Source organism: Podarcis filfolensis (genome assembly GCF_964270895.1).
Source record: "Podarcis filfolensis genome assembly, chromosome: 5".
Taxonomy (NCBI): Eukaryota; Metazoa; Chordata; class Lepidosauria; order Squamata; family Lacertidae; genus Podarcis; species Podarcis filfolensis.
The window spans coordinates 7,042,552-7,057,839 of NC_139608.1; the positions used below are offsets into that span (position 1 = coordinate 7,042,552).

The following is a 15,288-nucleotide window of genomic DNA, read 5'->3' on the forward strand; positions in this document are numbered from 1 at the left end:
CCAGGCTAATGTTCTGCAGGACTCAAAAGCTTGCTCCCTACCTGTGACACTTTGGTTTGCTGCCATATGCCCGATTGCAAATGTGATTATTTGGGTGGTGGCAGAAATGAACTCTGCACGTGCCTGATTTCCTTCACATTAGTCCTGTATATGTCCTGGCAGTCAGCTCCAGCACCAAAGACAAGTTCTGGGGCCAAGTCCTGAGCGAAATGCTGGGTGCGTGAGTGAGCAGTGAGTGATTTCTCTTCCTTGCCTCAGTTTACATCCCTGTCCTGATGCAGACCCGCCCCCCGCCCCCCATAGCAAGGCACCAGTTCGTTGGCTCCTGGTTCCTTTCCCCCAGGGACCAAATCCAGCTCTAGTCACTACAGGCCAAAGCCTGGACTTCCCAGAAGTGACACTTCTACAATCAGATTTTATTTGTCTCTCTCTCTCCATGTTGCCATGGCAAATAGTTGCTTGGCAACCAATGAGTGATGAAGAAGGTTGGCTTCCCCGTTTCACTGGGAGGTCCAAGGGATGGGAGGGGAATAAGAAGAACAAAGAGGAGAAGAGGAACAGAATACAGAGCTGAGCGGGGAGAGAGAGAGGCCAGGGTAGGGGAGTTAAACATCGGGAATACAGTTGTGCCCAATGGGGTGGGAATGCCAGAAGCCAGCGGACAGAGGTGCAAAAACAAGGGGGTTTTTTGGGGGGGGGTGTGGAGTTTCACAAGCTAAGCCAGCCTTGTGAATGGCCCAACCCTTGTCTTAAAAGAGCTTGCAATGCTTACAGCAACCTTCCGAGGCGAGTCACTATTATTTGTTTATTCATTATTTCTTTATCGCACATATATTCCTCCACGGAGCTAAAGTGGCTTACGTGGTCCTCTCCACTCCTCGTTGAATCCCCGCAACAACCCTGTGAGGTAGATTAGGTGGAGAGGCAGCAGCTGGCCCAGCAGCACCCAGGGAGCTTCATGTAGTCAAGCGTGAGGTTCAAACCCTGGTCTCCCAAATCCTAGTCCAACACGCTAACCACAACGCCACTGTTTGGTTGAGAGGACCTTGCCTTAGTGAACTAGTGGCAGAAACAAAATTCAAGCTGGGATCTTCCTGATTCATGCTTCAGTTCCCTAGCTAGCACATAAAAATCTAAGAAGATCCTGGATGCTGGATCAGGTCAGACCTAGCAGATCTTTCTATTATTTTAGGTGCCTCTGAAAACCCCACAAGCAGGAAGTGAGAGCCAGTTGCTGCCTCTCAGTCTAACCTGCCTCACAGAGGTGTTGCGAGGATGAACTGGAAATGGGGAGGAGTGCTTGAGTTCCTTGGAGGAAAGGTGAGATATGAATGTTGTCGTGGACCTGGGAGAGACCAGGACTCAAATCCTCACTCAGCCATGAAGCTCACTGGGTGACCTTGGGCCAGCCACTCCTCCTCAGCTTAACCTACCTTACAGGGGTGTTGGGGGGATTAAATGAGGATGGGGAGAACCATGTACGCCAGGTGGAGCTCCTTGGGCAAAAAGGTGGGATATAAACAGATAAATAAATGCAACATTTCTGTTGCATTTTTGCTGCAATGGCCCTTTTGGGAAGCAGTGATCCCCAAGAGGGTGGGTGGGGAGAATGAACTGTGTACAGTACTCAGTGAAATATTTGCACTAGTGCAAGGATCAGCACAGGTGCAATGGGACTTTGCCCCCTGCTCCTCTCTCTGTGTGTGCCCGGACTGACTCCAACTACAAAAGCTGAGCCTGCTGAAAAGACTCTTGGGCTGGAGTATTTAGGGTTTTCGTTGTTGCTGTTATTGATATTAATTGTTTGCATCTTTCTTTTAAGAGCTTATTACCGTATGTGGAAATTGTTTGATTTTGTGTGTGTGTGCGCACGCGCTTGCTTGACGACATGTTCCATTTACTGCTGACAACTGCTTTTGCAGTTATGTAAATTGTTTCATGTTTGTTGAAAGCCGCCTTGAGCCTGGTTTTAACCATGAAACGACGATGATGCACCATCCCCAAATTTGCCCCGGAGGACTGAGGGAGCCTCCGGGACAGAATCAGAGGGCGTACGAGGTGAGGAAAGGGGGAGATTGTCCCATGGCCGCAAGGAGAAACACTGTGCGCTGGTGTGCTTACGTCGAACACAACCCTTTGCCTCCAGGAGCAGAACTGCATCTGAGGAGGGCCTGGAGGCCAGCCTCAGCATCACAGCTGCAACTCTGGGCTCATTGGGATGCCGATCAGCTAGCCAGGCTCCTGGGCGTGACGTTCACAGCGGCTGAATAGCGGCACGGAGATGGAATCCTAATGAAGGGTCTGATGACGGTGTTGGCTGCCGCCTGTGCAGTGAGGTCTTTGCTTATGCAACAAAAGCTGGTTCTCTGTTAAGGAGGATGCAGGAAACCAGGATGAGGAGGAAGGAGGAAGGTGGGAGAAGAGGGTGCTACTGCAAGGGAAGGAGAGAGGAAAAGTTGGTTGGCTGGGGACCTTTGAAGGCACTGCTGTATGCCCCTATATGTCTGGGGAACCTCCCAAAGCACCTGCACGACACAACTGCAGCCTCCAAATATCACAGAGAAGGGACCTTAGAGGCTCTCAAATCCAACCCTCCTTGCTGAGGCAGGAGACCCACTGCTGCAGCATCCCTGAGAGGCGGTCATCCAGCCTTGGCCCACAAGCCTCAGCTGGCGGAATGCTTACTAACAGGATGGATGATGCCCTTGTTAGGATTTTTATCTATCTGAGCTGCTCCAGTGGAGGGTACTATGTTTTGTGTATATCATGTGAGTGTCTGAGAGTGCATGAGAAAGGAAGTCTGTCTTATCTCTTCCTTCTGAGTACTGTTGGAAGTTGGTTTTACTTCTGTATGTGTCGCAATTCTGCACTGGTGTTCAGAAAGCACAGATGTACTGATGGAGTCTGATGTATATAAGACTGTAAGTAAAGCAGTTTAGAACTACGATTGAGTCTTTCTTCTGCTGTGATATACCAGAAGACTGGCGTGCTCTTTTCAGGAGAGAAGGGTCGCTTATTACTGGTCTCTCTGGACTGAGGGAGATTTACAACCAGAGAGGACCACCGGAGAGACGCTCCAAAGAACTGGGAAGTTGGCAGCCATCCAAGGACGTTTTTCCAACAGCCCTTTGGGACTGGCAGGGCAGGAGGCTGTTGAACTACAACTCCCAGCAGCCCTGGTTGCTGGCCATGCCTCCAGCAACAGCGCCTGCAAGGCCACAGGCTAGCCATCACTGGCCCAAGGAATGACCCCACCTCTCTCTGCTCAAATTACACAAGATGTCCCCAGCTGCCAAAGAATCCCATTTAGAGCCAGGACCAAACCAAGTGACCGAACAAGACCCCTCCCCGCCAGATCCGCTCCTCCCCAGGGCCTTATCCAGGCAGGTCCCACCTGCAGCCCGGCGATGTTCAGCTTGTGGTAAATTTTCTCATCGTCCCGCCGCTCGTCTTGGGGGACAGTGAGGTTGGCCAGCTCGGTCTCCAGGTCCAGCACCTGCTGCATCTGCTCTTCCGTAGAAGCTCTGGCCCCGCCCAGCAACATCCCCAGCTCCACCATGTAGTCCAGGTAAGCAGCCAGCACCTGCCAGAGAGGGTGCAAAGCACCTGGGTGATTCCAGGAAATTTCACCAGCCAAGGAGAACAAAAGGCGACAGCAGCAACAGGCCACCTTTCCTCCCCGCTCAGCTCTTATCTTATCCAGCACCTTTTTCAAACTATGGAAGCTAAGGAGCTTTAGGCTGGGCTGCCACTGTCTCACCCAACCTTATTGCTATTATTTATGAATCTCTTCACATGAAACATCCCTAAGCAATCCCACAAAGCAATGAAAACAACTGCACATATTAAAAACACACACACATCCCCAATGCAATCGGTTAATGTCTGGGATAAAAATCTCCACTTCAAAAACTTGTTCTCCTCCTTTCACCAGGATGAGGAATGATGGCACACCTCCAAAACTGAAATCTTTTAAAACTTAAATCTTTTGTTGTTTGGGACTGAAGTGTCAGGAGCTGTGGGGGGTGGAATGAGGATCTATGCTGGTGCAGCGCAGGTGGCTAAAGAGATGGAGCTATGAATGAGGAAGTCACCAGTTTGAATCTTGCCCCTGCCATGTGCTTGCTAGGTGAGCTCAGGCAAACTGCTCTGAATCAACAGCCTCCACCTCCACCAACACTGTCTTGTCTTGCAGGGCTGTTGTAAAGATTACTTCTGAATAACACAAGTCAAGCACTTTAAACACATGTGAAACGTTAATAAAATAATAAAATTATTTTCCAGCGGTGAGCAATCAGAGGTGCTTCTCGAAGCATCTTCTCTCTGCTATGAAAACATCTGGGGGTGGGCCTCCAAGCTGTCAGTGTTTGCAAAACGCTTTATTGCCCAACCCTTACCAGAGGTCCTTGCAGGCTCCGCCAGTTAGATGATTGTCATGTTTGAAGCCAGTGCTTTGAAAGGGGCTTCTGAAGGCCCTTGCAGGCAAAAAGAAAAGTCACCTGATGTCATTGTGACATCTGGTGTGATTGGCAGGTGGGCGGAGTTACCCACCTGTCACACTTGGCCCATGAGGGGTGAGGGAGACCCCTGGGATGGACCAAAGTGCTGTGCTGAGTTCCCCACCAGTTGTCCTGGCCTCTGCATCAATTCCCTTTCTCTTCACACCTATCTTTTCCATTTAATTTACCTTGAAATGTACAGAAATTATTATTATTATTATTATTAATAATAATTAATAATAACAATAACAATAATAACAATAATAATGCTGGTGCTACAGTTCTGTTTGGGCACAGAATCTCTGCCCCAGCCAGAGAATCTAAGCAGTTTATTTGTTTGCTTAAAGCAAGCTTCTAGCTTCTGATAGCTGCTGAGACATGCTAGACGGCATTTATTTCTCTATTTAAAGTACCTGTTCTACCATCTTTCAATTTAGCCAAAAATCCACAAGGCTGCTTCAAGGTGACAAAAAAACTCACACCAAGCTCCCAAAACAACAAAACCATAAAGCATAATGGTTTTTTAAAAAATCAGCACAAGGCAGCATAAAACCAGGTGAAATGCCCATAAAACGCTGCAGGAAACAAGCTCAGCAGCCGCATAACCGTCGCCATTGGTGCTCAATTAAAATCCCAGGTAAAAATACTTATTTTGACCTGGTGCCTAGAATGGAACGGAACTGACAGCAGGCAAATTTCTCAGGGAGGGAGTTTCATAAACTGAAAAGCCCCACCACTCTGTTGCTGCCACCCACCTCTGCCCTGACATTAAGGGCACTGATAGAATAGCTTCCACAGATGATGATGATGATGATGATGATGATGATGATTTATTCAATTTACAGTATATACGGCACCACCCTTTATCGAAAGATTCCAGAGCAGTGTGCAACATTAAGAACACATTTTACAGAGCATCAATAATACAAACATAAGAACAAGCATAAGAACAGACAGAGCAATAATAAAATAATCATTAATAGCAGTCTCCCAACCCCCAGCACCCGGGCAGGATCGTGGGGTTCCTTCAGATTCCCAGTTCCTAAGCTTGAAATGGCTATAAAGGTTAAAACCAGCATTTCTGAAATTGTGTGTGAAAACATACTGGAAGCCAGCAGGGCTGTTTTAACACCGCCAACGTAGTTTTAACTACATTCCATGCGTAGAGATCTGTGCACACACCGTACTTTTAAAGCACATTCAAAGTGCCAAATAATTCTAGGCACTGTAATTTACCCCTCAGGGAGGTACAGTTCCCAGAAGCCCTTAGAGAACAACAGGGCCCAGAATTCTTTGAGGGGTGGAGGGGAAAGCAATGTTCTTCGAATATGCTGTAAAGGGATACCATGAACACAGTCCCAGTTAATCATCTAGCTGTACCAGCTGAAGTTTGCAACACTTACAGCTTTGCTTGATGCTCAACAAGGCAGGCCACTGACAATATCTCACCTGTCAAATTGTGAAAGATAGGAGGGGGAAGCTGCTGCCCTCTAGATTTTGTTGGGCCCCAACTCCCATCAGCCACGTGGCCAATGGTCAGATGAGTCCCACACATCTGTCATAGATGCTTTAGCTGAGACAGGGGATGGGATAGATGACTCTTCAAACTCTGCAATTGTACAATTTTATTATTCTGTTTATGATTTTATGATTCTGTTTATAATCCCATTTTTCTTTCCCTATTTGCTGCTGCTCCCATTTCTCTTTCCTCCGTCTGCTGGCTTCTTGTGTCTATTTTTGGATAGTAATCTGCCTGGGGCAGGGACTTGTCACACACCTGTTCTTTGTAAAGCATTGACCTTTGCAGAGCCAATGTGGCTTAGTGCTTAAGAGCGTCAGGTGGTGTCCTGGGGGTTCGAATCCCCACTCAGCCATGAAGCTCACTGGGAGACTTGAGGAAGGTCAATGTCTCTCAGCCTAACCTACCTCACAGGGCTGTTGTGAGGGTGAAAGGGGGGGGAGAACACACTATGTGCTTCCTTAAGCTTCCTTGGAGGAAAGGAGGGATATAAGAATAAATGCGCAGTGTACTTACATGTGGTGCTATATAAATATTTAAAGGGCAGCATTCACTGAACCAACCCAGTCAGTTAACACCCGTTGTAAGGACTTCCACTTGCACAATGGGGCTTTTCCTCTCTCCCCCCCAAATTGGCTGGGGGGTAATTGGGAGAACAGCTTGCGGGAGGAAAGAAGAGGTCGCTCTGTCTAGCAAGCTGCAATCCTTGCTCAGACGAAACGTTCGTCATGGTGCGTCACCAAATTCCGCCCTAATCAATATTAATAAAACTAATATTCATGCACAGAAGCCCTGGTATACAGAAAGGAATAGGCACCTCTGCTTATCCTCAAGTATCTGTGCTTTATTTGCCAACTCAATAAAGGAATGCCTACCATTGAGCAGCTATTCAGAATGTCAACCAAAGGGGTCTGTCCCGCCCATCCTCACCTCAGAAAGCATTTTGACACTTGCCGTAGAAGAAGGAGGCACCACCCCAAAAAAATAAAATAATTTTCAGGGTCTGAACAGAGCCAGCAGAGTCCTACTGCGCAAGCAGCTCATTGGGCTGGAGAACAAAGATTTATTGGTAAATGTGACTAGCAATGACGAAAAGCAGACCATTTCAGAGTCGGTGGGAGCGCGGTATTTATTTACTAAAGCATTGGCAGAGAATTGGCTGCCCTCCAGATGTTGCTAGAACTCAGCTTTTGTGAGAGTGAGAGAGCGAGGGCTCATCCACCCTTCAGCTTTCCTTCTGCCTAGAAAACATGGATCCAAGAGTCAAAACAAAAAAATTTTTTCCTTCCAGTAGCACCTTAAAGACCAACTAAGTTAGTTCTTGGTATGAGCTTTCGTGTGCATGCACACTTCTTCAGATACACTGAAACAGAAGTTGCCAGATCCTTCTATATAGTGAGAAGGTGGGGAGGGGTATTACTCAGAAGGGTGGTGGGAATGGGTGGTTGGCAGATAGCTGTGATAAGCCTGTTGACGACTCTTAACGACTGCAATAGGTCTTACAGGAAAAAGCAAGGGGTGAGAAGGTGAAAAATGGCTTTGTCATGTATAATGAGATAAGAATCCAATGTCTTTGTTCAGACCAGGTCTCTCCATGGTTTTAAGTTTGGTAATGAGTTGCAATTCAGCAGCTTCTCTTTCCAGTCTATTTCTGAAATTCCTTTGAAGTAATACAGCTACTTTGAGATCTTGTATAGAATGTCCTGGGAGATTGAAGTGTTCAATCGTTAAGAGTCGTCAACAGGCTTATCACAGCTATCTGCCAACCACCCATTCCCACCACCCTTCTGAGTAATACCCCTCCCCACCTTCTCACTATATAGAAGGATCTGGCAACTTCTGTTTCAGTGTATCTGAAGAAGTGTGCATGCACACGAAAGCTCATACCAAGAACTAACTTAGTTGGTCTTTAAGGTGCTACTGGAAGGAAAAAAATTTTTTGTTTTGACTATGGCAGACCAACACGGCTACCTATCTGTAAATGGATCCAAGAGGTTTTGCACTTGTCATGTGCTTCCTAGGCAAGGGCCCGAGCGGTTTTTCGTGCTCCCCGCCACTTTCCCCGGGGAAACTCACTGTTTACCATTGAATTGGAATGAGTGTTGAACCACAGAAAAACTGATCAGTGTTCATTCAGCAGTAAAGAGAAGGTTTCTCCAGGGGAAAGCAGCAAGACAAGTGGAAGCGTGCATGACCCAAAGTGAGAGGCAAGGGTTGCGGACTGCGACCACCTTACCTTTTCGTTGGCTGTCTTGTTCAGGTAGTAATCCCGCGATGGTAAGAAAAGTCCTGACTGGTCCAGCTGCCGTGTACAAAAGGGAACCAGTGAGTCTATGCGGCAGAACACCCAGCCCTTAGCTTCCCCTACAGCTCCTTCTAGCTCCCTATAACACAGGAGAGGGAGATAAGGAAGGTGCCTTGCGCAGGTAAGATCATAGGCCCGTCCAGCTTAGTGCTGTCTACACAGACTGGCAGCAGCTCTCCCAGGTTTCAGGTAGAGGACATTCTCAGCCCTACCTGGGGGGCTGAACCTGGGACCTTCTGCATGCAAAGCAGAGGCTCTGCTATGGAGTTACGGTGCTTCCTGATGAGATCAGGATGCCGATAGAGATTCCCCTCTTCCAAGCTCCTTTTGCACAGAAATGCTCTCTCAGGTAGCGAGGCTTACCTGGATGATGTTGCTGTTGGAGCTCTTGGAATCAGCACCCACAAAAACGGTGAAGAATGGAGAAGCCCGGTATGTTCCCGAAACCAGTTTCAGGACTTCCATGAAGTTGCTCTGATTCCATGGGCCGGTGATGTTCCAGCCTCCAATCTGGAGTTTGGGGTGGGGGAAGAGAAGGAGGATGCAGAGAGTAAGGTGAACAAGAGAGAAATTGCCACCAGCATCTTGCCTGCATTTTGAGATCACCTTCTGAAATTCTTTTATAAGTGCCTCCTTCATCAGAAGTGTGCAATGTAAGGTGATGGAATCCTGCATACGGAATGCCCAACCCAAATGACACTGGCATTTCCATTTTTTCAGCCCCATGCTAAGATTAAAAGTAATAATATCCCCTGGCATTTTAAAGAGTGTCTTTCCTTAATTTGCTGCATGTTCTTGCTTGCTGCCTCATTTTATTGTTAATATTATGGATTTTATTATAGATATTTTAGCGTTGTGTTATTAATTGTTTACACTTCTTGTTCACCACCCTGGACTTTGTAGGGCAAACGATGGTATACAAATTTCTTAAATAGTCATTTCATAATCTCTAGTAACAAGAAGGAAAGAGCTACGCAAGTTGCTAACAACCCAAGCTCCTGCAAATCCTCCCCTGCCTCGTTTTTCTGGCTTCTGTGATTTCACTAAATTCTGCCTCTCCTTCCCAATGTTTTTCTCCTGGACCTCTGACAACTAGAAATGAAAGCAGCGATTCCCAGGAGGGCAAATTTTGCATCTGCTGCTGTTTGAATCCATTTGAGCTCTAACTGAATTGTCACTGTCTGCACTTTTCACATTTCATTTCCTCACTTTCATCCCACTGTGTTTGTTTGTGTGCAACTCAAGAGTACACTTCAGGCATCTGATGAAGTCTAGTCTATAAAGCTTAGGCCATAATGATTAAACTTTGTAGTTTTTGCTGCAAAAGCAACCAACACAGGGAGAATTCCCATTTCTTCTATCCTTCTTTTGGTGCTAACGTGGAATCTGCCATTCATTGACTTCATACCCAGCCCAGCCCAGTGGCAGGAGTAAAAAGAGGGCCAGTTCTCACATGCTGGACTGAGACCCTCCCTCCTTCTCTGTACATTCTGCTTGTACCCATTTCCCTGCCAGGCTCACCTTCTCAATGAGCTCCATCAATGGCTGGGAGCCCAGTTCCTCAATCTTCTGCTCTTTAAGGCAAGACAAGTAATAGCGCTGGGTCTTCCTCTCTGCCTCGCTGCTGGAGTTGAAAGTTGCATTCTCTGCCAAGGAAAGCACACGGTTGATGAGGGAGTGGCAAGCGCTAGTCAACCTGAAGGCGCCAACAACAAGGCACCTGTTTCCTTCAGTTTCCTGGTTCCCAGCATCTCAAGATATTCCAATGCTTGGGGTGGGGGACCGGCACTTCCAAGTTGCCACTATTTTGGGGCAGGATTCAGTCACATACCAGCAAATCCAGATCCTGCAATTAAAGCTGATTTGGAGCACTTGCACAACGAACCAGTTCCTTCTCCACAAAAATCAAACTTTTTTTGCAAGAAGGGAAGTGGCAGGAAAATGCACTAGAAGGTGCAGAAGAATAACCGCTTGGTGCAACATGGTCTAACCTACCAGAAACCAGTGTGGTGTAATGGTTGATGGGCTGGACTAGGACCTGGGAAAGAAGGGTTTAATCCCTCACTCAGCCATGATGCCCACTGGGATACCCTGGGCCAGTCACTGTTTCTCAGCCAAACCTACCTCACAGGGTTGTTGTGAAGCTAAAATGGAGACGAGGACAATTGCTTATCACACATTGAGCTCCTGGGGGAAAAGGCTGGGATACAAATATAATACATGTGACAACCATCTAGTGTGGAGGTTGAGTTCCTGGCCCCTGTGCACATCAGCGGAATGTGCTTAAGTGCCCCCAACCCCATTCTGTCCTTTTCCAGGTCCAAAAGGACCCACTCGATGGTGCATCAATTGGAATGTGCCTAAAATGGTCGGTGTGTGCAATTCAGGTTGCTGAATTAAAGGTTTGACTCTCTTGTGCAACAAACTCACTCCCCCCCCCCACTCCAACTACCCCCCCACCCCGCATCAGACTCTGGGGAAATGCACTGCAAAGTATGGGATAACATTTGCCTGGCCCAATATCAGCTAACCTCCCAAACAGATCAAAGTTAGTGCTCAGTAAATAAGGCAGAACCCTGCATTCTTTGCGAAAACAAGTCAGGACAGATGCTCAGTAAACCGGATGCCTGAAAGGGGACCTTCCTTCTCCAATGCTGAAATTAAAAGGTGGCCCAGAGAAGAGAGATTGTGTGTGTGTGTGTGTGTGTGTGTGTGGAAAGGAGCACCTCACCTAGCAGGTGTTTCATGATGGCCTGGTTTTGGTCCCAGATACTGTTGAAGGTGCTCCATTTGGAACGCCCGTCGGGCAGTGGATTCCGCTTGATCCAGCCCCCACATGCGTACTGGTAGAAATCATCACAGGGGTTGATCTCTCGGTCCAGGGCCTCCAAGATTTTGCCGGCCACAATGATGCAAGCTTCAGTCAGGCAAGTGGTGTGCGAGGGATCTGGAAGGAGCACACAAATACATCGGGCAGCATGCCTCACCAAGAAAGAAGACCTCCTTCTTCAGCCCTTGCCATAACTTGGAAGAGTGCTCGCCATGTGTCATTCACCCCACTCTGTGCCATGGGGGGGGGGGGAGGAAGTCCTGGCACGGCCGTGCATCGCATTGTGAGGATTCCCAGGGCACAACGGCAAGGGGGCAGCGATAATTTACCACGGGTGGCTCAGCTCTATTTTGGCCCAGGCAAAAACGTGCCACCATAAATGATGCCACAGATACCAAAAGGTGTGGCCCAGTGGTGAAAAGGTTATAGCCAGCCCTGCTCCAAAGACCGCCTTTGCCAATTTCCCCCTACAATTTACAGCCACTTCACGGTGGTCGCTTGGTTAGCTCAGGCAACAGCAACTCAGCCTAAGCATGAACAAATGAAGCAGTCATAAATTGCTCCTGACTCCATTCCCTCCCCATTTGCTGTTGTTTCCCTGTGCTGAATTTTAGATTGTAAGCTCCTCAGGGCAGGAATCCGTCCTCTTGGAAGTGCTGCGCACGCTAATCATGCTGTATCAATAACTATTATGCACTAGAAATTGGCTTTTTAGCATTGCAGCTCCAAGCCCTCTGGAATCAGTTACCAACTGAAATGAGACAAGCATGTAGATGGCAACTAAAGACACTTTCAATAGTAGAAATGCTTTTATTGCCTTTAGTTTACTGAGTTGTGATCTTTCCTATCTTATTTTTGTTATTATACACAGAGCCAGTAACTCTTAGTTTCAAAGAGGCTTAAAGACTTGCAAATAAATAAATATTAATAGTACGGACAGGTCTGACCCGTGACCCTGAACAAAGCGGACAGTGTTTTTCCTGCAGCAGGAAGCAGCTGCGCAGATTCCTCAGAGGAAAGGTTAATGTCCAAAAGAATCCCTGAACGTAGGTGGTTCAAAATCCCCTGGCTTAAAGGAATAATCTTGCAGCTCTCCCTCCCATGCACTCAGTTTCTGTATCTGCCCCTTGCCATTTTGCTTCCCAGCAGACCCAGGATGTTTACCGTATTTTTCGCCCTATAGGACGCACTTTTTCCCCTCCAAAAATGAAGAGGAAATGTGTGTGCATCCTATGGGGCGAATGCAGGCTTTCGCTCTCCAGGCTTCAGGAAGCTCTGTGCAACCCTCGGGAGACCGGCTCCCGATGGCTGCGCAGAGCCGCCTGCAGTCCCGGGCTCAGCGCAGCTCTGCGCGGCCATCGGGAGCGGGGCACGAAGTCCCGCCTGGCTCCCGATGGCTGCGCAGAGCTGCCTCCAGTCCCATGCTCAGCGCACTTCTCCCCATCGCCAGCCCCACAAGCTCGGGGGACAGCAGGGAGGCGGAGCGCGTCTTCCCGCTGTTCCCCGACCTGGTTCTTCCAGCCCCGCACCTGGGGGGGGGGGGAATAAATTTTTTTTCTTTATTTCCCCCCCCCCCAAAAAAACTAGGTGCGTCCTATGGGCCGGTGCGTCCTATGGGGCGCAAAATACGGTAATTGTTGCAGGTCCAAATGGGGTGGAGGGCGATATGCGGCTTGTGGAGGATGCTCAAGTTCACTGTGGCCACACCAACTGTCAGGCGGCAGAGGAACCAACCCCCACGGCAGGTTGCCAGGAACGGATAAGACAAGGGAAAGTCCTCACCATCTGCTTTTATTCAATACAGTGGATGCTCAGGTTGCGAACATGATCTGTGTGGGAGGCATGTTTGCAACCCGCGACCCGCACGTCTGAGCATGCGCGGGTCATGATTCGGCAATTCTGCGCATGCACAGAAGTACTAAATCGCGCTTTGCGCAAGCCCCGAAACCTGGAAGTAACCATTCTGGTCCTTCTGGGTTCGGCGTGGTGCACAACCCAAAATCGTGCAACCCGAAGCATCTGTAACCCAAGGTATGACTGTATTTACAGAGAGAGGCTTTGGAATGTAGCCTCTTGTCTTGAGTAAATATCCCATCCCCTCCTCTCCCACTTCCTCATTCATCATCTCTTTACAGGTGGTGCTGAGGGCCCATTGCTCTCCTACTTTTAAGGCCTGCCGGGTTCTGTCAGCCAGCTGCTCCAGCTCTGCCTCTTCCTCCACTCCCATTATCTCCCAATTTTCCACCTCATCTTCCTCTGAGCTGTGATCTCCCTCAAACCTCTGTTGTAATTCTGAACTGTCTTCTTCTTCTCTGGTCGAGTCAGGCTGGGGAGACGGTCTCCACCCTTCATCCTCTGCCCAGTTCCTGAGACCACCTCACCTACCTTTACTGTACTGGATGCCCATGGCAATGACCGAACTCAGCAGCAGCAGCAGCAGCACCACGAAGAGAGAGACGGCACAGAGCACCAGCTTGAGTTGGGTTCGGGAGCCCAGGCGACTCAGCAGGGGGCCATCGCTTTTCCTGAAGCCCACCTGGAAAGGAAGCAAAAATGGAACCAGGAAGTGAAAAGAAGAAAAGGGCAAGGAGAGGTGGGATGGGTTATTAAAATCAGCTGGAGAAGTGAACTGTCTCCGCAGACAGCAAAGCCTCAGACAGAGCATTGCATCAGGGTTGGAAGGGGCCTTGGAAGCCCAAGTCTCTGCTCAGCACAGGAAAACATCCCTCTGCCCTGCCTCTGCTTGAAGACCTCTGATCTCAAGGGCTGGAACTGCTGACATGCATCCCTGGACTGCTCTGCTAGGGGAAAGGGCCCCAGCTCAGTGGTAGAGCCTCTGTTTTGCAAGCAGAAGGTCTCTGGTTCAATCCCTGGTGTCTCCAGCGAGGACTGGGAGAGTCAACGGTGTGATGCAGCAGCAAAGAAGCTAATGGTCTTCTGGGCTGCATCGACAGAAGTATGGTGTCCAGATCAAGGGAAGTCATAGTCCCACTCTATTCTGCCTTGGTCAGAGCACACCTGTGATACTGTCTCCAATTCTGGGCACCACAATTTAAGAAGGATATTGAAAGCTGGAAGGTGTGCAGAGGAGGGCAACCAATATGATCAAGAGTCTGGAAACCTTATGAGGTTTATGAGCCTTATGAGGAGCACTTGAAGGAGCTGGTATGTAGAGCCTGGAAAAGAGGAGGTATGATAGCCATCTTCAAATATCTCAAGGGCTGTCAAATGGAAGAGGGAACAAGCTTGCTTTCTTCTGCTCTGGAGGGCAGGACTCGAACCAAAAGTTACAAGAAAAGAGATTCTGACTAAATATCAGGAAGAACTGTAAGAGCTGTTCAACAGTGAAATGGACTCCCTTGGGATGTGGTGGACTCTCCTTCCTTGAAGGTTTTTAAGCAGAGGTTGGATGGCCATCTGTCAGGACTGCTTTAGCTGACTCCTGCATTGCAGGGGGTTGGACTAGATGGCCCCTGGAGGACCCTTCCAACTCTACAATTCTAAGATTCCTGCCTAAAACCCTGGAGAGCCACTGCCAGTCAGTGTAGACAATGCTGAGCTAGATGGATCAGTGGTCTGACTCAATATAAGGAAGTTTCCCAGGTCCTGCGTGTTGGTGGCCCATCACTGCCAGGGGGCAGTGACATACCTGACAACACCAGCCTTTCTCACCAGCAGACCACCCTGGCATTCACACGGAGCACCCATGGGCTAAGGCCTCTCCAGGAAAGGGGCAAGTTGTCTGCCATCCCTTTTTCTGGAGGGGACATAGCTCAGTGGCAGGGCAGGCATGTTAAAAGTTCCCAGGTTCAGTCCTCGGCATTCACAGCTAAAGAGCTAATCTTCATTTGGTGGATTGTGAACCTACGGTGGGTTGCAGGATCAACGCTGCCTTTTGAAATGAGAGAGGGGGAGAGAGGGAGAGAAGAAGAGGAAGAAGAAATACTGGCAGAGAGGTCTGAATAAATGTATTGAATAATAGATCCCCCTGCCCTATCATCATCATTCCATACCCAGCCTTTTCCCCTCATAGGACGCAAGGCAGCTTACAGATAAAAACAAGAACCATTAAAAACAATCATTAAAAAACAATGGAACATGGATAGAATCAAAACTATATGCATACCAAAAAAAC

At 48.5% G+C, this 15,288-nt stretch overlaps 1 protein-coding gene across 3 annotated transcripts in view; it reads right to left on the minus strand.

Moving 5' to 3' along the window:
• Positions 1-15,288, minus strand: part of ECE2 (endothelin converting enzyme 2) — a 47,585-nt gene that overhangs the window by 18,441 nt on the left and 13,856 nt on the right. For all 3 annotated transcript variants that reach the window (XM_083612789.1, XM_083612790.1, XM_083612791.1), the window contains 6 exons: positions 13,539-13,689; positions 11,055-11,270; positions 9,845-9,969; positions 8,687-8,833; positions 8,255-8,320; positions 3,395-3,583 (listed from right to left, as the gene is read on the minus strand). In XM_083612789.1, the coding sequence (XP_083468915.1) occupies positions 3,395-3,583; positions 8,255-8,320; positions 8,687-8,833; positions 9,845-9,969; positions 11,055-11,270; positions 13,539-13,689 (894 nt within the window). The remainder of the gene's footprint in view (positions 1-3,394; positions 3,584-8,254; positions 8,321-8,686; positions 8,834-9,844; positions 9,970-11,054; positions 11,271-13,538; positions 13,690-15,288) is intronic.